The 27,546-nt window shown below is 46.2% G+C and overlaps 2 protein-coding genes across 6 annotated transcripts in view; both read right to left on the bottom strand.

Moving 5' to 3' along the window:
- Window positions 1-6,297: 6,297 nt before the first annotated feature.
- FAM169A (family with sequence similarity 169 member A) overlaps window positions 6,298-27,546 on the bottom strand; it is a 157,057-nt gene continuing 135,808 nt past the window's right edge. For 4 of the 5 annotated variants that reach the window (XM_063963844.1, XM_063963845.1, XM_063963846.1 and 1 more), the window contains 6 exons: window positions 24,431-24,567; window positions 24,071-24,125; window positions 22,981-23,110; window positions 20,529-20,712; window positions 19,476-19,676; window positions 6,298-7,169 (listed from right to left, as the gene is read on the bottom strand). In XM_063963844.1, coding sequence (XP_063819914.1) covers window positions 6,624-7,169; window positions 19,476-19,676; window positions 20,529-20,712; window positions 22,981-23,110; window positions 24,071-24,125; window positions 24,431-24,567 — 1,253 coding nt within the window. In that variant the 3' untranslated portion in view covers window positions 6,298-6,623. The remainder of the gene's footprint in view (window positions 7,170-19,475; window positions 19,677-20,528; window positions 20,713-22,980; window positions 23,111-24,070; window positions 24,126-24,430; window positions 24,568-27,546) is intronic. The other variant, XM_063963847.1, reaches the window with a different exon arrangement.
- ROPN1L (rhophilin associated tail protein 1 like) lies at window positions 13,142-14,200 on the bottom strand. Its single transcript, XM_063963850.1, has one exon. The coding sequence runs from the start codon at window positions 13,893-13,895 to the stop codon at window positions 13,236-13,238; it is 660 nt and encodes a 219-aa protein (XP_063819920.1). The 5' UTR covers window positions 13,896-14,200; the 3' UTR covers window positions 13,142-13,235.

Below are 27,546 nucleotides of genomic sequence, written 5' to 3'. Positions count from 1 at the left end.
ATTTTGGACACGGCAATCCTGCCATAGAATATGCATGCTGGATAGTGAACCTGATCCAGCAAGATATTGTCTGCTTAGAAGCAGGATACCCAAGTTTCTTGGGATCATACAGGACAAATCAGAGGGTCCGATTTTCTGTGACAAGCAGTCCTCTTCACATAAATTTCCAGAGCCCTTACAACATCCAAGGACTTTGATGACATTGCGGAGTCGGTAGCAACCGGCACCACAATAGGTTGGTTGATATGAAATGCCGACACAACCTTCGGAAGGAACTGCTGACGTGTCCGGAGCTCAGCTCTATCATCATGGAAGACCAAGTAGGGGCTTTTACAAGACAAAGCCCCCAACTCCGACACACGTCTAGCAGAAGCTAAGGCCAACAAAGTGACAGTCTTCCACGTGAGAAACTTGACCTCAACTTCCTGTAGAGGTTCGAACCAATCCGACTGGAGGAACTGTAACACCACGTTAAGATGTCAGGGTGCCGTAGGCGGCACAAAGGGAGGCTGGATATGCAGAACCCCTTTCCAGAAAGTCTGAACCTCAGGGAGGGAAGCCAGCTGTTTCTGGAAGAAGATGGATAAGGCCGAAATCTGGACCTTCACGGATCCCAACCTCAGGCCCATATCCACACCTGCTTGCAGGAAGAGGAGAAACCGTCCCAGTTGAAACTCCACCGTAGGAAACTTCTTGGATTCACACCAAGATACATACTTTTTCCAAATGCGATGGTAATGTGTAGACGTTACTCCTTTCCTAGCCTGTATCAGGATAGGAATAACCTTGTTCGGAATGCCCTTCTGAACTAATATCTGGCATTCAACCTCCATACCGTCAAATGTAGCCGCGGTAAGTCTTGCTAAGCGAACGGCCCCTGCTGCAGCAGTTCCTCCCGAAGAGGAAGAGGCCTCGGATCTGCCAACAGTGGATCCAGAAGATCCACGTACCAAGCCCTTCTTGGCCAGTCCAGAGCAATGAGGGTTGCCTGAACTCTTGTTCTCCTTATGAGCTTTAGAATTCTTGGAATAAGTGGAAGTGGAGGGAACACATACACCGACTGGAACACCCACAGAGTTACCAGGGTGTTCACCACCACTGCTTGCAGGTCTCTTGACCTGGAACAATACCTCCGAAGCTTCTTGTTGAGATGGGAGGCCATCATGTCTATTTGAGGTACACCCCAATGATCTGTCACCTCCGTGAACACCTCCGGATGGAGGCCCCACTCTCCTGGATGGAGATCGTGTCTGCTGAGGAAGTCCGCTTCCCAGTTGTCCACTGCCGGAATGAAAATTGCTGACAGTGCCACCGCATGCTTTTCTGCCCAGAGGATAATTCTTGTTACCTCTGACATTGCAGCTCTGCTCTTCATTCCGCCCTGTCGGTTTATGTACGCTACCGTCGTCACATTGTCCGACTGTACTTGAATGCCCCGATCTCGCAGAAGGTGTACCGCTTGGAGAAGACCGTTGTATATGGCTCTTAGTTCCAGAATGTTTATTGGAAGGCTGGATTCCAGATTTGACCACCTTCCTTGGAAGGTTTCCCCTTGAGTGACTGCGCCCCATCCCCGGAGACTTCCATCCGTTGTTAGAAGGACCCAGTCCTGAATCCCGAACCTGCGGCCCTCCAGAAGGTGAGGCTTTTGTAGCCACCAGAGGAGTGAAATCCTTTCTTTCCGTGACAGACCTCAGGTGCATATGTAGATGAGAACCCGACCACTAGACCACTTGTCTAGGAGATCCAGTTGGAAGGATCGAGCATGAAATCTTACAAACTGTAGAGCCTCGTAAGAGGCAACCATTTTCCCCAGAAGGCGAATGCACTGATGAATCGATACCCCCGCTGGCTTCAGGACATCCTGGACCATTGTTTGTATCACCAACGCTTTCTCCACCCGTAGAAACACCCTCTGCACTTCCGTGTCGAGGATCATCCCCAGGAAAGACAGTCTCCTTGTCGGCTCCAAATGTGACTTTGGATGGTTTAGGATCCAACCATGGTCCCTGAGCAGACGAGTCGTGAGAGCAATGGACTGCAACAGCTTCTCTCTGGATGATGCCTTTATCAGCAGATCATCCAGATATGGAATTATGCTCACTCCCCGTCTGCGGAGAACCATCATCTCTGCCGTCACCTTGGTGAACACCCTCGGTGCCGTGGAGAGACCGAATGGCAGTGCCTGAAACTGCTAGTGACTGTCTAACAGTGCAAATCTGAGATAAGCCTGGTGCGGCGGCCAAATCGGAATGTGGAGGTACGCATCTTTGATATCCAGGGATACCAGAAACTCCCCCTCCTCCAGACCTGAAATAACCGCTCTCTCTCAAGTTCAAAATCGGTCTGACCGAACCATCCAGGTTTTGGTACCACAAAAAGGTTTGAATAGTAACCCATGTTTTGCATATGAGGTGGAACTGGAACAATGAACTCCAATTTTTCCAATTTTTGGATGGCTTCCTGTAGGATAGCCCTGTCTGTCAGCAAAGCTGGTAAGCCTGATTTGAAGAATCGGTGAGGCCGGATTTCTTGAAACTCCAGTCTGTACCCCTGGGACACAATATCCTGTACCCAGGGATCCAGGGCGGATGACAACCAGACTGGCTGAAACGTCTGAGTCTCGCCCCCACCAGCCCGTCCTCTAGGCTGTGTGGTCCACCATCATGCTGAGGATTTTGAGGTACCAGAAGCAGGCTTCTGGTCCTGGGAACCTGCAGGTGCAGGCTTTTTGGATTTTGCCCGCCAACCTCTAAAGAAGGTGGTAGGAGGCTTGGACTTTTTTGTCTTAGCGGTCCGAAAGGACTGCGATGCAGATGAAGAAAAGGGTTTCTTCGCAGAAGGTGTAGCTGAGGGAAGAAAAGGTGACTTACCCGCAGTTGCCGTGGAAATCCACGCATCCAACGCTTCCCCAAAGAGAGCTTGACCTGTGTAGAGTAGGTTCTCCACACTTCTCCTGGATTCCGTATCTGCAGGCCATTGGCGTAGCCAGAGTCCCCTGCGAGACGAGACCGACATGTTAGATATCCTTGCATTCAGTGTACCCAGGTCCTTCATGGACTCCACCATGAACCCTGCAGAATCCTGTATGTTACATAAAAACAGTTCAATGTCAGTTCTGTCCATTGTATCTAAATCCTCTAGTAACGTGCCTGACCACCTTACTTTGGCTTTAGAAATCCATGCACAGGCAATAATAGGCCTTAAGGCCACCCCTGAAGCAACGTATATGGATTTGAGTGTAGTGTCAATCTTACAATCGGCAGATTCTTTTAAAGCGGTAGAACCAGGGACAGGTAAAACCACCTTTTTTGACAGTCTGGAGACAGATGCGTCAACTATGGGTGGGTTTTCCCATCTTTTTCTATCCTCCTCATGGAAAGAAAAAGCAACCAGAACCCTCTTGGGAATCTGGAATTTTTTCTCCGGGGTTTCCCAGGATTTTTCAAATAAAGCGTTTAATTCTTTAGACGCAGGGAAGGTTAGCGAGGCTTTCTTATTGTCTGTGAAGTAAGCCTCCTCAATCTGCTCAGGTGTTGTGTCAGTAATGTTTAACACATCTCTAATGGCCTCAATCATGAGCTGCACCCCCTTTGCCAGGGATGCCTCCCCCCTCAGCACATCCCCATCATGGTCTGCCGTGTCAGAGTCTCGGTATCCATGTCATCTTGCATAATCTGGGCAAGTGCACATTTCTGTGGGTAAATGCTAGGGGTTTTTGAAGGAATAGGAACAGAACCTGACCAAACAGCCATATAATTCTTTAAAACCTGAGTTTCAGTCTCAGTGTGAGCTACCCTAGTAGAGATCTGAGAGATCATTCCCTTAATAGAGGTCAGCCATTCTGGCTCAGCAATAGGGATTTGAGACAAGACATTACATTCCTGTGTACATGGAATGGATTCCTCTGGAGAAGAAATGTCCTCTGCAGCATAAGACACAGAGTCCCTGGACATGGCTATGTGAAAAAGTGTACACCCACACACAGGAAAATGTCAGACACAGTTTCCCTACCAAGTACCTTCAGAGAAACACAGAACTTGGAGCCAGCAAACACCCACAGCGCTTCACTAGGTAGTTATAACAAAAATACCTGGCGCTGACTGTGTACCTTAATAGACTACACAGTAAATACACAGCCTCCACCCCTTCTACAACCCCCTGGTACTGCACAGGATAGCTGGAGTCGTGTGGAGGGACAGCACTCCCTGTCAGCGTCTCTTTTGCTTGATCTGCAGGGAGGAAAATGGCGCTGAATGCTGCTGGATCCGCTCTGAGGAGAAGCTCCGCCCCCTGATGATGGCGCATCTTCCCGCACTTTCAAATTTTATATTGTCCGGAGGATTTTTGCAATCAGCATTACCGAGGTCCTTGAAAGCCCTTTTAGTGACCAGTGTAGGGTATCAACATCGCTGGCTCAGGGCGCCCTCCTGGTGCCGCACTGATGTACTGCTGAGCACTCCGGAGCGCAGTTAGTACTGCGCTCCTACCCTGTTGCCGCCATTCACACCGGCTCCCCGCTTGTCGGGTCGCCGGTGACTCACTCGCCACCAGAATCTTCTGGCTCTGTTAGGGGGTGGCGGCATGCTGTGGGAGTGAGCGGTCGCCTTGGGCGGCTAACGATCATCACCCTCAGGAGCTCAGTGTCCTCTCAGGGTTGGACACTACATCCCCCAAGTCCCACGAAGCAGGGAGGCTGTTGCCAGCAGCCTCCCTGTGCCTAACTCTAATAAAAAAATAAGAAAACCAGGAAAACTCCTATGGAGCTCCCCTAGCTGTGACCGGCTCCGTCTGGCACATTTTCTAAACTGAGTCTGGTAGGAGAGGCATAGAGGGAGGAGCCAGCCCACAATATTAAACTCTTAAAGTGCCAGTGGCTCCTAGTGGACCAGTCTATACCCCATGGTACTAATGTGGACCCCAGCATCCTCTAGGACGTTAGAGAAAATTAGAACTTTTTCATACTTTACCATCCACGTGGACTACGATTGGGAATAGTAACCTGTGCTGAGCACAGCGGTGAGCTGCAAGGGGACACGGTACACTAATTGGTGTTCCTGGAGATGTTACGGAAAAAATTACACAAAAAGCAGTTAAAAAATTCATGTCGACCTTTTCATGTGTCGACCATTTTCATGTGTCGACCATTTGTCCATATCGACCATGTCAATGTCGACCAATAGTGATCGACCTTAACATTGTCGACCATTCATACCGGAACCCAATTAAAAAGGCATTCACCTGCCATGCTTCTGGCTCAGTGGCTCGCCACAAGGTTTATAACCAACTCTATGCCAACATGGATAGAGAAGGTACGAAATAGTCCAAAAACATGTAAACCCCCCCCCCCCCAAAAAAAAACAAAAAACCCTGTGTCTACCTTTTTTTTGTCGACCATTTTTATGTCGACCTTTTGACCATGACGACCTAATGACTGTCTAACATATGGTGTCTATTTATTGACCGTCTAATTAGACACTGTCTATCATCCGGATACCCTCTTCTTGCCCCAGTCCAACACTGCAGCCACATGATGTATTATTTTTTAATTCCTTTGCCTAAACTGTATTCAGGAAAATCTCATCATAATTTTTTATATCACAGTAACTGTGATATGTTTTAATTCACGCACTTGCCTTCTAAAGAAGTCAAAGTACTGTATTGGGCCCTACAGACATGGCGATACGCCGCCGAGTTGCCCGACCGCCGATACGGCAGATGGGCGACCCAGCGGCGGGGGGGCAGTGACGGGGGGAGCAAAGTTACTTCACTCCCCCGTCACATGGCTCCATACAAGTGCAGGCAAATATGGACTAGACCGCCCGTATTGGCCTGCATGCACAGCCGACGGGCACCAGTGATGAACGAGCGCGGGGCCGCGCATCGTTCATCGCTGGTGCCTCCACACTGAAAGATATGAACGGTATCTCGTTCATTAATGAACGAGATCGTTCATATCTTTCAGTTACATCGACAAGTGTGTAGGGCCTATAAGAAAAGAAGTAGCATCATTTCCAGCTGCAGAAATGACCATAAAGTGGTGCTGATATAGGGAAGATTGGAAAGACAAGGCACAGCATGTCAGTAGTTAGCTGTGATACTACACTGCCTTGTAAGACTCACCAATCTATTGTCTGCGCAAAGCATTTCTGTTGCCCAGACAACCACCGGCTTCTTAACTGCCTAATGCAACGTAAAGAAGCGTCTGCTTTCTTTAAAAGGTAGAACATGCTGGAAAGATTTAATAGAAACACAGGTGTATTATTTAGCTCAGTAACGCACAAGCTTTGAACTATATTCATATTCAAAAATGGCTTTACTTGGTCATTAAACTCCAAAAAGTTAACACTTCCAGGCCCTTATCTATTAACACTTGTGCTTAAGTTAGAGCTTGGAACTCTGGTGCCATTATGTGAAATAAGAAAAGTAGTGAAACGCGGGTAATACACACAATAAAAACCGAAATAGGAAAAACTTACATGAACAGAAAACTTTAGAATTGAACAGATACAAATGCCTGTGACCTAGGTTGCACAACTTTATATACCTTTTAGAAAGCTCTAAATTATCCTGTTTTACAAATATTTGTGAATAACAACAACTAGGTTAAATACTAGCATCTACTAAACTGATAATTTGGCTCTTCTCTTAGCAGGTCCTCTGTACGCCCTGACCTTCCTGCGCAAACCGCCCCTTCTGTCTGTTACTGGGACCTCTGTTTCCACTTCCTCCGAGCTGCTCTCTCCACCTCGCTCCACAGATTTTTGCACAGACTGGTCTGTCTCCACAGACCCTTCAGACTGTTCTCCAGAAACGCTTCTTTGTCCATCAGATTGTTGCTGCAATGCTACATCTTGGAGTTCAACCACAAGTAGAGGGCCCTGCCGCAGAAGAGGCAGTGTTTCAGCTCTAACATTAATGGTTGGTTCTTCTAGAGAAGCAGTGTGTAGGGCTGATGCAGCATCAGATGATGGACATGCTTCTGCAGAATTGCCTTCTGAATATCCAGGCAGACCGTTATCCGTCAAGTCTTCACTTGATATTGCCATACGTGATTCAGTGGCTTTTGTGGCCACTGTCTCTTTAAACACTTCTTGTATTTCTGTCTCTTCTACTTCGGTTATCATGTTATCATGTGTTGTGGACTCTAGGTCATCTGGATTAAGAACCTGTGATGAAAGATATAAACCACAATTAACTTTTATGAGTCCAAGACTTGTATTATATGCATTAAAATTATTACCCAATCCGTGGCACAAATAGTAATGGTAAAAGTAAGAAGTGACTGGCAATTCAGATCAACTTCTGTTTGAGATCAAGTATATAGTATTTTCATCATATATATTAGTCTTGGCTTGGCTGACCTCGTTTGTCTTTTATGTTTACAGTAGAAACTTATTGTACAAATTTTCATTCAAAATACCGCAGCCGCAATCCCATCCGCAGCTGGAACACTGACGCAGGCATCCAGGCTGGAATCGGGATCCCGGCGTCTAAATACTGTTGCAAGGAATCCCAAACCTTTTTTTCAGCGTGGCGCAATCACATCCCGCCGTGGGGGGGGGGGGGGATAAAGCCATCAGAAGAGGGGTTAGGTACCGGGCAGTGAGGGTTAGGGTTAGACACTTAGCAGGGTGGGTTAGGTTTAGATAGACACCTAGTGGAGAGGGTTAGGTTTAGGCAGCGGGGAAGGGAGGGTTAGGGCTGAAACACACTACCCGGCTTTTGCCGGACGGGAAAAAGCCGGACAGCTTTTGCCCGTGCCGGCATTGTAGTTAACAGTGTGAGGGCTAGGGTCCCTTCACACTGCACGGCCCCGGCCCGGCTGCCGGGTTGCAGCCGGGTCTCACCACTGGAAGGTCCGGCGGCCGGGCGGCCGCCGGGCCGTCTTTGGAGCCAGTAAACCGTGTGTGTGAAGGGGAGCTTTCACACACAACGGTTTTTACTGAAGCCGTGTCTGATGCTGCGCATGCGCACAGCATCACACACGGCTCAAAGCCGTCCTGTGTGACAGACACTGCCGGTTTCTCCCGGATGGCAAAAAGCCGGACAAAGTTTGTCCGGCTTTTTGCCATCCGGGAAAAACCGGAGTGTGTGTTACAGCCCTTAGAGTTAGACACCACCCGGGAGGGTTAGGGTTAGGCACCCACAAGGGACGGTTAGAGTACGGTAAAGGTGAGGGGTAGGGTTACTTACTGGGGGCTGTCAGTATTCTGATGGACGGGATACCACTGTCGGTATACTGACAACCGGCATCCCGTCCATCTTCAAATCATACTAATCCCCCAGCTACAGTGTAAAAACCACGTGTTTCTTTGCTTATTGGTGATGTATGCACTGGGACTATAAATGTGTTGAGCTTGATTTCAGGTATTAGCACCGGATCTTATGATAGTCTATCAGCTCCTCAGTCCCGGTGTGAAGAAACCAGGAAAATGGGGGTAACAATCTGGGCATTACGGTACAGGGGGTCAAATACACATAAACCATTGTGAGAGGTGTCACAGGTCTCATCCTGTCTCAGAACATGAACTTCTTGTATACAATTTTATACATTTTAGTGCAAAAGTTGATCATAGATTAAATATTTTGTCTCTTTTGCAACATCATTTTGGAACCTGTGAAAGCACAATATAAAGACTGAAACTGTTGTACAGCTCATGCACACTAAATATTTTAAGAACCAAGAGATATTGGCCCTCATTCCGAGTTGTTCGCTCGGTAAAAATCTTCGCATCGCAGCGATTTTCCGCTTAATGCGCATGCGCAATGTCCGCACTGCGACTGCGCCAAGTAAATTTGCTATGTAGTTAGGATTTTTACTCACGGCTTGTTCATCGTTCTGGCGATCGTAATGTGATTGACAGGAAATGGGTGTTACTGGGCGGAAACAGGCCGTTTTATGGGCGTGTGGGAAAAAACGCTACCGTTTCCGGAAAAAACGCAGGAGTGGCCGAAGAAACGGGGGAGTGTCTGGGCGAACGCTGGGTGTGTTTGTGACGTCAAACCAGGAACGACAAGCACTGAACTGATCGCAGATGCCGAGTAAGTCTGAAGCTACTCAGAAACTGCTACGAGGTGTGTAATCGCAATATTGCGAATACATCGTTCGCAATTTTAAGATGCTAAGATTCACTCCCAGTAGGCGGCGGCTTAGCATGAGCAAATCTGCTAAAATTCACTTGCGAGCGAACAACTCGGAATGAGGGCCATAGTTTGTTTTTAGCAGGGAAGTTTGGCTGTCTGAGTGTGATATGATATTCCAACAATCGGGATGCTGGCAGTCACATGACCGACCGCGGCATCCTGACTTGTAGAGTGCTGACAGGGGATGTGGTAATCAATTTACTCCCTCCCCCTTACCCTAACCCGCCTAGGGTGATGGCTAGGGCTAAGATAATGGGGAATGTCCACTACGACTGATCACAGCGGGTGGCGGCTAGGGCTAAGATTCGGGCGGTGGTGGCTACAACCCCTCCCCTCTAGTGCCTAACCCTAACCCGCTCTGGGCCCTAACCCTCACCCCAATGTTTACATTCGGGATGCCGTTGGTTGGGGTCCGGCAGCGGGATTCCGGCGGCAGTCACCTGACTGCCGGCATCCAGTGCGCCAGGATGCTTAACGCATCCTGTCTGAATATTACTAACTATTTGCATATAACCAGCAGTCTGTATATAATTGCAGCAGTCTGTGTGTTACAGTTTAACGACAGTCAGAATGTGGACAGCATAACATAACACTGACACGTTCTGAATGTTGACATTGACAGAATGTCCAGTGTCTGTATATAACTGCAGAGTTGTCTATATATAATTGCAGCTGTTTATATATACAGGTAACTGCTGCAGCCTGTATATAACTTAAGGTGTGTGTGTGTGTGTGTGTGTGTGTGTGTGTGTGTGTGTGTGTATATATATATATATACATACTATAGTTCAATATAACTGCTGCTGAAGGTATATAGCTGCAGCTGACTATATACAACTACAACTCTATATACAGTAACTAAAGCAATCTGTATATAACTGATGCTGCCTCTATGTGACTGCTGCTGCCTATATAACTGCTACTGAGGGTACGTAGCTGCAGCTGACTATGTATAAGTACAACTCTATATAATTGCAGCCATCTGTATATAACAGCTGCTGTCTCTATATAACTGCAGCTCACTATATACTGTACTGTATAAATACAACTCTATACAACTGCTGCTGACGGTATATAACTACAGCTCTATATAACTGCGGCAGTCTGTGTATGTATATATATATATATATATATATATATAAAAAGTTATGCTGACAAAATATAACTGCAGTTCTATATAACTTCAGCAGTCTGTATATACTGCTGTCTCTAAATAATTGCTGCCGACGGTATATACTGTAACCATAGCTGTTTGTATGTAACTGCACCTGTATAATTATACAGTATACAACTGTAACTGTCTGTACTTAATAGCAGCTGACAGTATATACTGTAACTGCAGTAGTCTGTATATAAGTGCTGACAGTATATAACTACAGCTCTATATAACTGTAGCAGTCTGATATAACTGCAGCTGACTATATATGACTACAGCTCTATAATTGCAGCTCTATATAACTGCAGCTCTATATAACTAACTGCAGCTCTATATAACTGCAGCGGAATGTATATACTGTAACTGCAGTAGTCTGTATATAAGTGCTGACAGTATATAACTACAGCTCTATATAACTGTAGCAGTCTGATATAACTGCAGCTGACTATATATAACTACAGCTCTATAATTGCAGCTCTATATAACTGCAGCTCTATATAACTGCAGCTCTATATAACTAACTGCAGCTCTATATAACTGCAGCGCAATGTATATACTGTAACTGCAGTTGTCTGTTTATAGCTTCAGCTGACTTTGCTGTCTTTACACATCCATTGTGCTAAGTCCATTCGTTCATTTGCTGCAGGGGTCACTGTTCCACGTTTTGCTGCACCAGCATTTCCATGTACATTTGCTGGACACTCGTCCCGCAGATTTTATTACACGTTTGTCAGTGATATATTTGATATGTGTCCATCTTTGCTGCAAGTTGCTTCTTGTACCAATGTTTTCGGTGGTAAATATTGTTTGGTTCTAGGCTCAGTATTTCCTTTTACTACAGTCATATGAGCAATAGTCAGAGTTATACCTATTTATTTTCCCTTGATTCATTAACCCCCATGCTGTGGGATCCTTCCTGGGAGCAGTTTCTTGGGAATAGTGTGATGGTTTGTACAAGTTATAACCTTTGTAATAATGATCTGTTCCCAGGAGTTGATGACTACTAAATGCACAGCATCTATGTCTTTGTGTGTATCGGCTGTGCGAGATTATGCAAACACCGCAGGAGGCCTCTTAATTAAAAAGATCCTCACTGCCGGCATTTGCGTGAACATCGGAGTAACTCTCAGGTTACTCAGTATGTCTGGCTAAATCACACTGCCAGGGCCAGTGATGCTGCAGCCATTAGCTTTGGGCGGTGAAGGATCGGGGCCAACATGCCCCCATTTCCTGGAACGCTGCCTGTCGCCCACAAATACCAGCAGTGTACAATCATACTGCAGCTAGTGGCGCAGTGTGAGCGACATTGTAGACCCAGATCAGCTTCTGTGCATGAGCAGATCTTAAAACATTCATGTTTAGCGTAAACATCTAACTAGCGTCCACCTAATAGCATCTCCTTAATTGTATAGCGCAACAGAACATGCTGCCACTATATAAATACATGTAAAAATAATGTTAATTAAATGAAACGATAACCCATTGGTCCTTCTCTTGGATGTGTTCCTCTGATTAGAGACCAAAAAATAAAGTGATGGGTAAGTAGAATTAGGAGTTTTACCATTAAAGTGCAATGTAGTTAACAGTCTTGGGTTCTGTTGGGCAGAATTCTTGGGACTTAGAGCTTTCAGAATAGGATGTGTTACTGTTATTTTGGACACCATACATAAAATATATAAAATTACATTTAAAAATGTCCTGTTCCTTCTCCCCACAGGCCCAGGCGTTATAGTGACTTGGGGAGGTAATGGACATTGGGGGTAATTCCGAGTTGATCGCAGCATCAAGTTTGTTAGCAGTTAGGCAAAACAATGTGCACTGCAGGGGGGGCAGATGTAACATGTGCAGAGAGAATTAGATTTGGGTGTGGTGTGTTCAAACTGAAATCTAAATTGCAGTGTAAAAATAAAGCAGCAAGTATTTACCCTGCACAGAAACAAAGTAACCCACCCAAATCTAACTCTCTCTGCAAATGTTATATCTGCCCCCCTGCAGTGCACATGGTTTTACCCAACTACTAACAAATTTGATGCTGCGATCAACTCGGAATTACCCCCATTCTGCGATCATGCCTGTATAATATTACTATCAGAGAGCACTGGTCTAGAACATTTCTGAAAAAGGGTTTCCGGGTAAGAGATCCCATATCTCTACTCCATAAAGTGTAATATTTTAATATTTTTTTGATTCTGGACACAGAAAAGTAAATCAGCAGATTGCCTCAACTATTCCTGGAGTATAACAAGAACACCAGACTAAATGATCAGATCAGTGGAAGTTTAAAAGTAGCCATATACCAAGGCCTAAAGACATGTGGACAACAGACTTCTCTGAATGTGAGATTCACCTTTAGACATCCACAAAAACACACAGCAATCCCATCACCTCATATGTATAATTATACAAAGCAAACCGCAAATTCAGGTATTTTGGATAAACTACAAGGTCATTGCTATATACAATTTCTTTAATGTAATGGGAAAGTCTAATCCCTGATACATCCCTGGGCTGCTGTCGCAAACTCAGGGACAGTCCACCACTAATACCCCTTTTCCACAAAACTTTTATCCTGGGCTATTGCATACCCAGGTCGAACCTGGGTTTTTGGTGGAAAAGGGGTAATTTTTCAGTCCCACATTTATATGGGAATAAATAAAGAGTTCTCTAGCCTGGTGCAATGTTCTGTGTTCCAACCATAACCCCATGTTATAATACTTCATCCCTTTTTTTTTTTTTATTTCACCCCGGTATATCAGTATATTGTACAACAGATCTTGTGAAACAGCCACCAGTAATCATCACTGGAGCCCTCTATGTTAAGCATGAAATACCACTAAATGTTTTTTCCTGGTTTTTATTCTGAATAAACCACATACAATATTTATAGCCATTACATTCTCATGTCTCCAGCTTTTGAGACTCCACATTTTTCTTAAGAAAGAGGAGGACAAAGCGCACTTAAAAAATTTCTTGGCTGGATCATATTAGCTTGTCTGTCCGCATCAGCCTGCAGGGCACGCAGCGCATCTTCCACCTGCACCTCCGGTATCTCGCCATCTACCTGGGCCAGGTACTTGTAAAGGAAAATGAAGGTCTGGAAGGGGATGCGGGAGGCACCACCATCTGGGTCCTCGGTCAGGATGCCACAGGCATGTTTCAGGGCAGCGGTGATGCTCCCACCCAAGGTGCTACAGGCCAGGGCGAGGAATTTCAGCCAATCCACTTCTCTTCCAAAATCATCCAGCTCCAGGATGCTGTGTAGCTGTGCCAGGGGGATGCACAGGCCCCTCCACTTCTCCTCCAGCTCCTCCCTGCTCACCATCACCCCGGCACACAGCTGCCTGTGCAGCACTCTCAGGAGACCCGGGGTGAGGCCGGTGTCTGTTCTCTGGGTTGCTGCGGGGCTCTCAGCCCGATCTTTCACTGGCAGAGTCTCTCCTCGGGACAGGCTCCCAAAGTAAGCGGCTGCCCACTGCAGCACGTCCCGGGGCTGCGTCCTGATGGCCGCCTTGGTGAATTGCTTCAGCAGGTCAGGCAGCTCCGGGGGCACATGGATCTGCTGCGCGCAGAACATGGTCTCCGGCAGAGGCATGGCGGCGGCGGCTGCGAGTGTTCAGTCGCTCCGGGTCCGAGAGTCGCACAGTGCCGGGCACTTGTGGCAGGAGAGGAGAGCAAGCGCGGCGGCTCTGGTTGTGTGGCTCAGCTGTCGGCGTCCTCCTGCGTTTCTATGCGACTATTTCCAAGACAACGACACGTCAGAGCTGTGTGGTAGCATGGGCGCCCTCTGCCGGGCAAATGGCGTCACCTTCATGTCTGTCACTCAGGTGACGGTGTATTTTGAAGATTTATTGTGCCACCCTGACTATAAGATAATGGTCTTTGGAGGTCATTCCGACCCGATCGCAGCGATCGAGTTAGAACTGCGCATACGCCGGCGCATGCCAGACATCCATAGGCTGTCGTTACCTAGCGATCACCTCTGCCTGATTGACAGGCAGAGGCGTTCGTTGGGCGGGAGGGAACGTCACAGCGGCGTTTAGCCGCCGTTTTTTGAGGCGCAGTCCGGCCAACGCAGGCATGGCCGGACCATGCAGGGGTCGGGCCACAGTGGCTGCGTGACATGACACGCAGGCGCTGCGACCCTGGGCAGCGAGGAGTAACTCCCGGACAGCGCAGCTCCCGGACAGCCGCAGGAGCAGCGCTGTCCGGGAGTTACTCAACAAGTACAAAAGCATCGCCTCTGTGCGATGATTTTGTACTTGTGCAGGGGAGGCCGGACTGCGGGGCAGACTAGCCCTGCTCACAGTGGGGCTGATTCTGATTCCTCTGTGGCAGCAGCCTGCTTCCTAGTTTATGTGAGAATCTGCCTGTGTATACTACATATCTGTGCGGCTGCCTGTGGAAGCCTATCCTGCCCACTGTTCTTACATCATTAGTATCGGGTCTACACCAGCCCCATGCTGGGTGTAAAAAAAGGTCTGAAACAGGCGGTCCTTCTTTGTCCACATGTGACGAACGATCAAGGACATCGGCTTACACCGCTGTAGTGCTTCCATGACACTCCCAATAGAGAGTTCAGTGTGATTACATGGTCGCTGTCCAGTTACCGCCCACAAAGGCACATTTCACGAAGAGTGTGCTTTGTCACCAGACGGAACAATCCATACATACTAGCAAGTTCCATTTTTGTGGACACCTGATCTGGCCCATGTGTAGCAGCCGATAACTTGCTCTGGCCAGTATGCTGAAATCCGCAAGATCTTAGCGCATTGTGACTTGTGTTTGGCCTCAGAATCAGCCACACAGGCAACACTCTGAGGAGGAAATTGGGTCTGAATGCAGTTTGATGTGCGGTTTGCAAGCCATGCAATTTACTAAAAAAAAGTCAAAACTGCACATCAAATTGCATCTGCGTTTTGGAGCCTTTACTGGGAAACAAAGCGTCCCATTTATTAACTGCAATAGGATAGATTATCGAATGACTGCGCGTGCGTTGCGTTCGCATTGCACACGCGCAAGAGGTAATAGTGACAGAAGATGCATACAGATCACAATCACAATGTAGCCGCTGTTTGACAGACAGGAATCCAGCGTTTCTGGCGAGGCCAGGTGTTTTTGGGGAGGGTCTCTGACGTCAGAGCAGCCCACTTCCAGGCCGTCTCAGTCACAGATTAGTGGCAGGCACAGATCTACCCACATGTGCTCAGACGGCAAAGTGTCTTCGATGTTCTGGGAATTGCGTATGCATCTGTGAGTGGATAGCGATCTTCGATGCATTCACAATTTTACTGTCACTGACCTAGGTTGGGGGTGTTGTGAACTCGGGGGTTCTCCCGATGGTAGGGGAGAGGAACCACAGTTGGGTCGGAACAGGGATGGCTTGATATAGGTCTTCCTCATACAGGACTCTGACAGTAAAGCTTGGTGAAATTATTAAAGGACTTTATTGCAGGAAGAGAGCAACACAATGTCACATAACAGAGAAGGAGCGTATGGAGAAATGTCCGGAAAGTACTTGTGAGTGATGGTAAAAGATACTGGTGACTGAAGAACTTGAGAGCGGTGGTTAAGACACTGATAATTTGAAGAACTTGAGAGCGGTGGTTAAAGACACTGATGATTTGAAGAACTTGAGAGCGGTGGTTAAAGACACTGATGATTTGAAGAACTTGAGAGCGGTGGTTAAAGACACTGATGATTTGAAGAACTTGAGAGCGGTGGTTAAAGACACTGATGATTTGAAGAACTTGAGAGCGGTGGTTAAAGACACTGATGATTTGAAGAACTTGAGAGCGGTGGTTAAAGACACTGATGATTTGAAGAACTTGAGAGCGGTGGTTAAAGACACTGATGATTCGAAGAACTTGTGAGCGGTGGTTAAAGACACTGAGGATTTGTATAACTGGAGAGCGAGGGTTAAAGACACTGAGGATTTGTATAACTTGAGAGCGAGGGTTAAAGACACTGAGGACTTGTATAACTTGAGAGCGAGGGTTAAAGACACCGAGGACTTGTATAACTTGAGAGCAAGGGTTAAAGACACTGAAGACTTGTATAACTTGAGAGCGAGGTTTAACCTGCAGCCCACGCTGACTCCAAGAAGCACTGGTGACTAGAGCGCAGTGGAACCCAGCAGCGGCTGGGAACGCTGGAAGCTGTGCAACAGCTGACACCTGGAAATGCCGGAGACACTGGGGTATGCTTCGGAGAGATCCGCCGAGAACAGAAGCACTGGCATCCACTTCAGGGGAAAAGACGATACTCAGGCGCCGAGGCGCTGCCCGGCGTCTGCCTTTGAATCTCCCGCCTCCGCTGGTTTGGCGGAACAGTCTGATGACGTCACCCGCTCCCCGCCCACGTGATGCCGGGTGTCATGGCGGCGCCCCTGCCCCGGGGAACCGCCGGGAGCCGCGCCAGCCAGGCGCCGGAGCCCGTGGACCAACGAAGGCGGAGGCCGCTACACAGACCAGCAGGCATGCAGCGGTAAGTGCGGTGAACGCCGCCTATGGCGTGTGACATTTACACAGGGCGTTTTTCTTCCTGACGGGGTGGCGTCTTCCTTCTCGCAGACAACTGCAATTTCTCTGTATAGCGATCCATGCTGAATTAGGCCCTTTGTCATCTCTTTAGTGTTGGTGTGCGTGCAGGGCTAGATGCCTTTTTTGCTTTTCCACATTACTTTTTCAAGGTCTGAAATGTTCATTTAATTTGAGGATTCCAAGCATTAGCGCCAGTTTCCATTGTACAGATGTGATTGGTCAGATTATCCAATAGGTCTCAGTGAAGACATTTTATTGTTAATGTACACATGTAGGTATCCTTGCAGGAATTGGTAAATGTTTTTGGGAAGGTATAGGGTGTCTGCAAATAATGTACACACTTGTATGTATTAGTAATTACCATAGGCGTGCGCACGGGGGGTGCTTGGTACACACAGGCGCCCCCTAATGTCCATCACCCCCCGCACGCAGGGCCGACCGTCGAACCTTTGTCCTGGGCCCTGACAGACAAGAGGGCCCAGGTGGCATCGGAGTACATGTGAGCCGGCGGACAGGAGCAGCGGCAGTCAGTAATCAGACAGGACAGGGAGCGCTGCGCAGTAGTGAGTGACAGACTCGATGGTGGCATTAAAATGCAGCGCTGGTCTCCAGCAAATTGGAGGCAGCTCTCGTAGTGGCAGCGAATCAGTAGCAGCGGCTCCTGATTGGATGCCGGACCACGGCTTCTGATTGGCCCGGCGGCCAGTGCAGCATTTGAGTTGCCACCAGCGAGCCTGTCACTCACTACTGCGCAGCGCTCCCTGCCTTGTCTGATTACTGACTGCCGCGGCACTGCTCCTGGCCTCACATGCAGGTGAGAGAATGGAGGGGGAGAAGGGAGGATACTGAGACACAGATCGAGGTGCAGGCTGAGAAGGTGAATGGGGGGCAGGCTGAGAGACAGAGTGAAAGGTGGAGGGACAGGCTGAGAGGCACAGAGGGATGGGGTAGCAGGCTGAGTGGCATAGCGTGAAGGAGGGGGGGCAGGCTGAGTGGTACAGAGTGAAGGGGGGGACAGGCTGAGAGGCACAGAGGGAAGGGGTAGCTGGCTGAGAGGCACAGAGTGAAAGAGAAGGGCAGGCTGAGAGGCACAGAGGGAAGGGGTAGCCGGATGAGAGGCACAGAGTGAATGGGGGGCAGGCTGAAAGGCCCAGAGTGAAGGGGGGGCAGGCTGAGAGGCACAGAGTGAAGGGGGTCAGGCTGTGAGGCACAGAGTGAAGGGTGGGCAGGCTGAGAGGCATTTTATTGCATTCTTATGCTCTCCCACTTACACTAATTGTAAAATGGTGCTAGCCACACCCAATAGGTGTGCTAGCCATGCCCAATAGGCGGTGCTAGACTTGCCCCTCCGGCGGTGCACACCCTAATAAAATGTGCTGCGCACGCCTATGGTAATTACCAGTGGAGGAATCTATGTAGCTAGAAAGGTGGTACTCTTTAAAGTACATTTAAAGAGGGCCCTTTAAAATCCCTCTTCATGAATTAGTGTAGGGAATGGGGGGGGGAGGGGGGTCATATGCAGAGCTGGATCAAGGGGGGCCTGGGGGTATGACTGAGCTGCAGGCTTGCTGAGCCAGACAGCAATTGGACAGCTGAGCCGTCGCTCAGCTGTCCTGACTACAGCTCTAAGAGTGCTCTAACAGCTGTAGTTAGGGCAGCTGAGCGACGGCTCAGCTGTCCAATTGCTGTCGGTGTCAGCAAGCCTGCGGCTCAGTCATTGGCGCGCCACAGGCTGCACTGAAGAAGGAGGCGGGAATCTTAGCAATGTGTGGAGCCCCGGAGGAGGTGGCTGTGTTTGCTTCCTTGGAGGAGAGACCGAGAGAAGCCAGCTCTCGGTCTCCAAGTGTACAGTACTGCCTGCCAGCAGCCTAACCAAAAATGTAAGGCTGGCTATATTTTAGTTTATTTTCATGAATTCACCTATCAAGTGGTAGACACAGCCCCGTCCTATAATTTTATATGGTGTTATATAAAATCTAGTAGATAGTAAACCCTCTGCTGCGATACAGTCTAGTGCCCATGCCCAGTTTACAGTTCAGTGCCCAAGCCCAACATAAAGTACAGTACTTTGCCCCGTGGACTATATATATATATATATATATATCCCCTACACTTAGTATTCAGTTTACACCATGACTAGTATACAAAAGACAATCCCCTGCACCAGCCACTCAGTGACACTCAAACTTTCAGAGGTATTGATCATTATCAACCTGCATTTATTTATTGAACTGAATAAGAGGTCACTTAAATTCAATCACCTGTGACTGGCTGCGGCACTCCTACGCACCACAATGTGCTGCATGTGCCCAGTTTGTCCACTGATTTTTTAAATGAGAAGACTTAGGAATGTGCCCACACAATGAAAATGTTCCAGAGTATTAATGGGAGGTGGTTAATGTTCATGGGATTTATTACCACTAGAGGGATAAGGGGGATCTATAACCAAGTTTTCTGCCACTTGGAAGGGGACAATAGTAAACATATAACTTTAACCTATATACAGTATCTAGGCCTCAGTGTCATTTGGATTTGCGTTGCCTATTCTATACCATATCATTGCCTTGGACAGCATGTACTATAGCTGGTAACTCCCATGAAATAGATCCCCAAGAACAGAAAACTCTTGTCACCTGGTCAGGAAATGAGTCTTCAAATGATTTATCCAAATCCATGCTGACTGAAACCAGGGTGGTGAGAGATTTTCCATTGCTGTCATCTGGTTCTAAATTAAATTCGGTGGCCAAAGCATCTCTCGTTATTTCCTGGGCATCCACTAATTGAGGCTCATAGACATCCTTTGCGATATCACCATTTACTGGCTCCAGCTCCGTCTAATACAATGGAAATATATATGGGACATTCACAGCAACTATCAAGTATAACAGCGATATCGGCAATCTGCAAGCAGATTACCAGCCGTATCTTCCACCTGCGGAGCTAACTCCTTACAGGCAACAGCAAATCTAACAGTGGATACATTGCAAGAAGCAATATGCACATTTATTAAGCAGAGTTTACAGAATAAACCATGAAGATTCTGGACAGAAAGTCATTTCCTCTAATTATATTTTATTACATATTAGCAAAAGTGATTAAACATTGCTGAAAGGGCCATCTAGTTTTACTATGGTTATACTTTTAACCCAGTGTAAAATTATACTAAAATATATTCACATTTTACACATTACAACAGGGACACATCAACCAGTTAAACACAACAGTGCTTCATTATTATTACTATTGGTTGTTATTATTATTATTACTACTATTATTACTATTTATTATTGTTATTGCTATTATTATTGATATTATTATTACTATTATATTTTTTATTATTATTACTATGTATTGTTATTATTATTATTAATAATAATAATAATAATAATAATAATAATAATATTATTATTACTACTACTTTTTATTATTATTATTATTACTATTTATTATTATTATTATTATTGTTATTATTGAGATTATTATTGCCACTATTTATTATTATTATTAACACTAGTTCACGTGAGTAACAGAAAGGTCTGTGTGTTTATCAGTGCAGAGTGAGAGTGAGGATATAGAGAATAAATGTAAAGTATTACAGCAGGTTAGTAGTCCCTTTCCAAGGAGCACCCACTATAAGTTTTGTGATGTGCTCAGATTTTAGATAATGAACCGATGAAGCCATTTACCTGTTTATCTTCACACCTGTCCTCTAGTGCTTTCTGGACCTCCTGATTGTCATATAACATGTGTTCCACAGGATTCGCTGAGATCTCCTCCTGAAGTTTGGCCATCTCGCTCTCATCCTTGTCTTCCGCAAGTTGCTGGATCAGTTCTTTAAAGTTCTCCACTATCTGTTCCTTAGAGTCCATTCTGCAACCAAAAAGTATTATTATTGTTATATTTTATTTTTAAAGTGACACATAGCAGTGCTAGGCAGGGAATATACGAAGTAACAGTGAAACGTGACATACCATAGGTACACCAAATGTAAGCTGATATTATGTTGGAACAACCCAGAGCAATAGACAAACTACTGTAGTTACAAGACGGATAAGGAGCAATGCATAGCTCAAGGTATCCTGAGGGCAAGCAGAGGTGAGTCACAGGGAGAGAGGGCAGTTCAGCACTCAATGAGCCTGTACTTAAAGGGCGAGCACATAGAGTCAGAGTCGCTGACTAGGGGCTAGGATGTCGACATTGTGAACGTCAACAGTCGGCAATGCTTTTTTGCATTTACTCTAACCCTAACCACAGCCTAACCCTAAGCGCAGCCTAACCCTATTTTTAAGAGCAACCTTACCCTTACCACAGCCTAACCCTAAGTGCAGCCTAACCCAATTCCTGAGAGCAACCTAATCCTAACCACAGCCTAACCCTAAGCGCAGCCTAACCCTATTCCTAATAGCAACCTAATCCTAACCACAGCCTAACCCTTATCCTAAAAACAACCTAATCCTAACCACTGCCTAACCCTAATCCTAAAAACAACCTAATCCTAACCACTGCCTAACCCTAAGAGCAGCCTAACCCTAATCCTAAAAACAACCTAATCCTAACCACTACCTAACCCTAATCCTAAAAACAACCTAATCCTAACAACTGCCTAACCCTAAGAGCAGCCTAACCCTAATCCTAAAAGCAACCTAATCCTAACCACAGCCTATCCCTAAAAGCAGCCTAACCCTAATCCTAAAAGCAACCTAATCCTAACCACAGCCTAACCCTAGGCGCAGCCTAATGGCCCCCGTGGCAATATAAGCACTGCATTCCCAGACGCACACCTGCAGGGCATAGGAGGCCTTGGTCAGACAGAGACACTGCACCTGTCATAGAGACGGTGCAATTTTCGTTTGTGTGACCGATGGTGGCTTACACATTCAGCCACATGGATGTACACCAGGGAATGAGTATATATGTCATTTGCAAAATACTCGCAGACAAGCGACCACCAATTCTGTGTTTGCTTTTGCGTGCGACTTTGCGTCAGGCCCTGTGTGTATTACTGAGGATATATGCTTTAAAGATCATTAATCAGACTTCTTCCTCTTTACTATATAATACTCTAAGGTATTATGCTTCCCCACTACTATATGTACTAACTAACAAAAACATTTAAGACAGAACATTTCAAACAGATGGGCATAAAGCAATAAGAAAGCTACGCCTATTTCATGTTGTTTGGGGGAATTAAATTTTTTTCAAATGAGGAAATGAGGAATCTATAACAGAGCCGCATAAGAGAAATGTGATTGGCTGTGGTGGGTCAAGGAACTAGTGTGTAGTGATTTCCAGGTGTCCTGCTAATACCAAGCATGGCTGTCTGCAGTGAGTGTTACCATGTGAATGGGCAGGTGCTCTGGTTATGGATCATTAACTCTCTGTCTACCTCATCTGTGTCACCCCTGTCTGTCTGCCCCTCCCCTTTAGAGTGTAAGCTCTCACGAGTAGGGCCCTCTTCTCTCATGTGCTTATCCTTTTCTTACTTTAATAATCTTCAACTGCAGCAAAGCCTGCCGTCTTCTGCCACCCTGATACATCTTTTGCGTTGGGTATGCCAGTAGCCGGGATTCCGGTGGTCAGCATACCGACCCTGGGATCCTGACCGCCAGAATGCCGACAAGGGGGCAAGCGCAATGAAGACCCATGCAGGCTCACTGCTTTAGCCACGCTACGGGCGCAGTGGCTCGCTGCACAGGTTCTATTCCCACTCTATGGGTGTCATGGACACCCACAAGTGGGAATAGCCCGTTAGCTGGGATTCCGGCATCGTATCCTGACGCTGGGATCCTGACTCCCGGCAATGTAACTGCATCCCCAGTGTCATCAGCTGATGTAGGTATGTTTATTTACCTTGTACATGTCCTATTTTGTCTTCAACTGTAAGTCGCTATTTTAATTATTTATGCACTCTGTAACTGGGCACTGCGGAACCCTTGTGGCACCATATAAATAAAGGTTAATAATAATAATTAGTCCTTACATTACTCTGCATTTTACAGTATACACTGTTTGTATGTCCTATCCACACTGTCTGCAAAGTCAAAGCTAAAACCTAGTGTGCACAGGCTATGATGTGATTTTCTTCTACAATCTGTTCCACTGTATTAAGTTTAGGGACAAATGTAAAACCACCATTACTTCCTAGATGTATTGTCCCTGCTGCCGGTGTTCTTCTCCACTGGTTCCGGCTCAGCAACTTTCTTTCCAATCTTTGGTCGTTTCAGCTGGCTGCTTCTTGTGCGCGTAGAGACATGTGTGATGTCATGTTCTGGAACAAAGATGGGATTAGCAGGTCAGCTCCCTAGACTCCTTATAGCAGTGTCACACTATGCCTACTAATGTACTATACTGTTGTGTTCATAGCTTCAGTTATGTTTTATAGCTTCATCCTCCGTTACTCACATATGATACTTATATATAACAACGCCTCCACTATAGTGTTACACTGCATTGCTTCATCCTTACTATTGTATTGCTCGCTTTAACAGCAATACCACATTACCCTATTAATGTAATGCACTCTTCACAGCAAAATCAAACTTTTCCAGTGCCCTGTAGATAGGCTTACCATACTATACCTTTAAACCGGGACACTAATGAACTACACAGGTTCTGTGGCTGGCGGGTTTCAAGCCAGCATTTCACCTGGTTTTAATCAGCCACAGAACCTGTGAAATCCTTTAGGGTCCCGGTTTAAAGGGATAGGGGTATATTCAACTCATGTCGGATCCTTTCCAATGGAAAGGATCCGACATGTGAGTATTCAATGCCGCGGCCAAATCCGACAGGATTGGGCCATTCCCGTCATGCCAACTCAACTTTTTTTAAAGCTGGATTGATATTGTCGGAAACACACACGTGGATCGGCGGCTGAAGAATTCCCGACTTGTCGGAAAAAATGTGCCGGCGTTGAATAAGTCGGAACCCCTTTCCGACCTGAAACAGTTGGAAACTGATGTCTTTCCGACAAGATGGCAGTTTCCGACAGGAATTGAATATACCCAATAGTATGTTAAGCTTACTGTAGACCAATCGTCTCTTTTATTGGCCAATAACGTTATACTCTATTCACGGAATTGTTATATTTAAAACATAAAGAATTTTAGTCACCTAATAATTAAAAATAAAAGTATAAATTTTAGTCACTTTTTCATACTGTATTTTAGTATAAAAAAAAAAATCTATTACATTTATACTTATAACTTGTGTCAATATTTTAGTCGTTTACCCTCAGAGGTGCTGGCATCTGCACTGAAAGACTTTTTCTCTTCATCTGGTTCTACCTAAAAAAAAAGATCAAAACATAATTGTATATGCCGGTAGTAAAATCAAAGGATAGTTCCACCCAAATAGAACATTTGTCATGACCAGCACTAGGGGCCTTTTATGGAGGGGAGGTTTTAATTTAGCAATGTATACCACATGGGAAAGAATTATGTAAGGGGGGCCTTACAGTTTCGTATTAATAAATATAATTATAATAAATAAACCACCTTCTGCTATAAGGAGTGCTGTAGGTGATGTATGTGGTAAAGGAATAAACAGGAGTTACTGAAACAGGTAAGGTAACCGAATACCATAACCACACCTGTGTTTCCTCAGTGTGTACTGTCAGAATGGTTTCCTGTGGCGCAGTCTCTATAACTTGTGTATTCTGTGCCTTGGATTCAGCTGAGGGTTGTTCTGTGCACTGAGGGCTAGTGTCCTGTCTGGCAGCCTCTGTCCCTAGACAAAACAACACAATAACACAAAAACAATGCAAATGATTGCGTATCCTGTCACCAAAACCAACCCCAAAAATGGCTGTACACTCACACCCTCTACCATTTGCCAGGCTTTTTTTTTTTTAATTAATATTTTTATTAAAGAAAAGTCGAGCATGCAAATACAGAACAAACAGGAGGTGACGGCTCCAAGTAAATGCTTAATCATATACAAGTTGTCCCCTAGGGAACAACCAAATATTACAGAAACAAGAGCATATTGTGACAATACCGAGTATAAGCATGTCTCGACCAACACAATTTTTTATGTTTAAACATCAAACAAACAAAAAAGAAAATAATAAGAAAGGTTCAGAGAAGGGGAGAGAGAGAAAGAGTGGGGGAAAGAGAGGAAAAAGGGGGGGGGGGATGGGGGAGTGGTGGTTCGACAGAGAAGCGGACTCAGTGAATACAAATGAGATGGGAGCGTAAACCTTCCCAGCTACGGATTATACCATCTGTATAACCAGGGTCTGCCTTACTTCTCTCATGTTTATTGGAACCTGTATGGTGTAGAGGACTGCTTCACAATTTAACATATCCCTTCAAATCCCGGTAACCGGGGGCGTGGTATAGGTGAACCATGGTTCCCAAATCCTCCTATATTTGTCTGATCTGTCATGTAAGGAAGCTGTGATTTTCTCCATCGTGGAGATATGCCAAATTTTTGCTATTAGCATGTTCCTATGGGGGGTATTGGTGTTTTTCCAATTTTTTGCTACTACACAGCGAGCCGCATGTAAGATTTGGAGAACCAAGCTATTAGCTTGGCTATCTAGATTGGGTAAGGGTAGGCCCAGCAAGGCTGACCAGGGACCCAGAGTTATCCGTGAGCAGAGGACAGAGCCTAAGAGAGCCTCCACCTGAGACCAGAACGTGTGTATTTTGGGGCATGACCACCAGATATGTTTAAAGTCTCCAATCTGGCCACATCCACGCCAGCACAATGGGGAGGTCCCGGGAAAGATCTTATGCATCGTTGCTGGGACCCGGTACCATCTAGTGTAAACTTTATAAGAATTTTCCTTCACAAGAGAGGAAATTGACGATTGGGCTACTTTTTGTCTAATGGTTTCCCATGAGTCTTCTTCAGGTGGAGGGCCCAGGTCCTGCTCCCACTTACGTTCATTGGGGAGGATGCTTGTTGCCTTCAGGGAACGCAGCAATCCGTAGAGTATAGAGATAATACCCTGCCGCATAGGAGAGTAAATACATAGACGTTCCAAGGGGGTGAGTTGGCGGATAACCTGGGATTTGGGAAGGGAGCTTAAAAAGGAGCGGAGCTGTAAATATTCGTAAAATACGGGTTGGGAAATATCGTATCTGTCACATAAAGATTGTAGGGAACGCCATGAGGATCCTTCTATAAAATCAAATACAAGGCCCGGGCGTGGGTTCAGATGAAGCCACGAGTGAGATTGCAAAGTGGAGCCTGGGGGGAAGTCCCTGTTATCCCAGATGGGCGTGATAGGAGATGGGAAAGTGGACAGGCCATAATGTCGAATGCAGAAAAACCACAAGGCGCAAGTGAGCTTTGTCGTAGGGACACAGATTTGTGATGACCGTAGTGGCTTGGTCGGTGAGAGGAGGGAGACCAAAGAGGAAACCCCGGCCGCGAGAAGCTCGACTCGAATCCAAGGCAGGTGAGGGGCAGGGGAGAACCAAGCCAAAGCCTGACTCAGGTGGGTTGCATGATAATATTTACGAATGTCCGGCAATCCCCTACCCCCCGCCAATGGGTCGCGTATCAGAGTGGAGGTCTTAATTCTGGGGGGCTTACCAGACCATATAAAGTTAACAAATAGTTTCTGCATTCGACATAAGGCCTCAGCGGGGATGCTCACGGGGATTGTTTGGATCAGATAGAGGATCCTCGGAAGGACGTTCATTTTAATTGAGACTATCCGTCCGAACCAGGCTATAATCTGTTTGTCCCAAGCTCTGAGGTCAGACTCTATACACTTAAAGAGGGCAGGAAAGTTTTCAGAGTATAGAGAGTCGTAGGAGTTTGTAATGTACACGCCAAGGTACTTAATTTTCTTGGAGCGCCAAGAGAAGTTATAGTTAGCAGCTAGGAGAGACCTGGCATTCTCATCAAGATGCAGTGGAAGGGCTTCCGATTTGGAGTAATTAATACGATATCCAGAATAATGAGAGTATAATGAAAGGGTTTTAAATAGGTTAGGGATGGATATATTGGGAGAGGAGATAGTCAAGAGGACATCATCTGCGAATAATGACAATTTGAATTCCTCCTCACCGACATGGATGCCTTTGATATCGGGGTTGGCCCTAATCATACACGCCAGAGGTTCGATCGTCATGGCAAAAATTAGTGGAGACAAGGGACACCCCTGGCGTGTACCGTTACTGATGTGAAAGAGTTGAGAGTCCTTACCGTTGACCCGAACTCTAGCGGAAGGGTTAGAGTAAAGTGCCTGAATGCCTTGAAGTAGACTTCCCCCCAGACCGAATCTGCGTAGAGTGGCAAACATGAAAGGCCATAGTATTTTGTCAAAAGCCTTCTCTGCGTCTAGTGAGAGAAGGACGGAGGGCATTTTAGTTTTGTTAATAAGATGAACCAGATTAATAGTTCTTCGTGTATTGTCTCTGGCTTGTCGGCCTGGGATGAAGCCCACCTGGTCAGCGTGTATTAAGCGCGGGAGGACTGGGTTTAATCTTAAGGCTATAATTTTGGCGAATAACTTAATATCGTTGTTTAATAAGGAGATGGGGCGGTAGCTGGCACAGGAGTTGGGATCTTTTCCAGGTTTATGTATTAAGACTATTCGTGCCTCTAAGGTACGGGGTGATAGAGGATTACCACTTAGGAAACCATTAAAAAGTCGGCAAAGGTGGGGCAGAAGCTTACCCTTAAATTTCTTATAATACGTAATTGACATCCCATCAGGACCAGGGGCCTTACCCGGTTTCTGAGTTT

This window comes from Pseudophryne corroboree, chromosome 1 (genome assembly GCF_028390025.1).
Source record: "Pseudophryne corroboree isolate aPseCor3 chromosome 1, aPseCor3.hap2, whole genome shotgun sequence".
In the NCBI taxonomy this organism is placed as follows: Eukaryota; Metazoa; Chordata; class Amphibia; order Anura; family Myobatrachidae; genus Pseudophryne; species Pseudophryne corroboree.
Note: the sequence above shows the minus strand (reverse complement) of the source record. Positions and strands in the feature narration are given on the sequence as shown.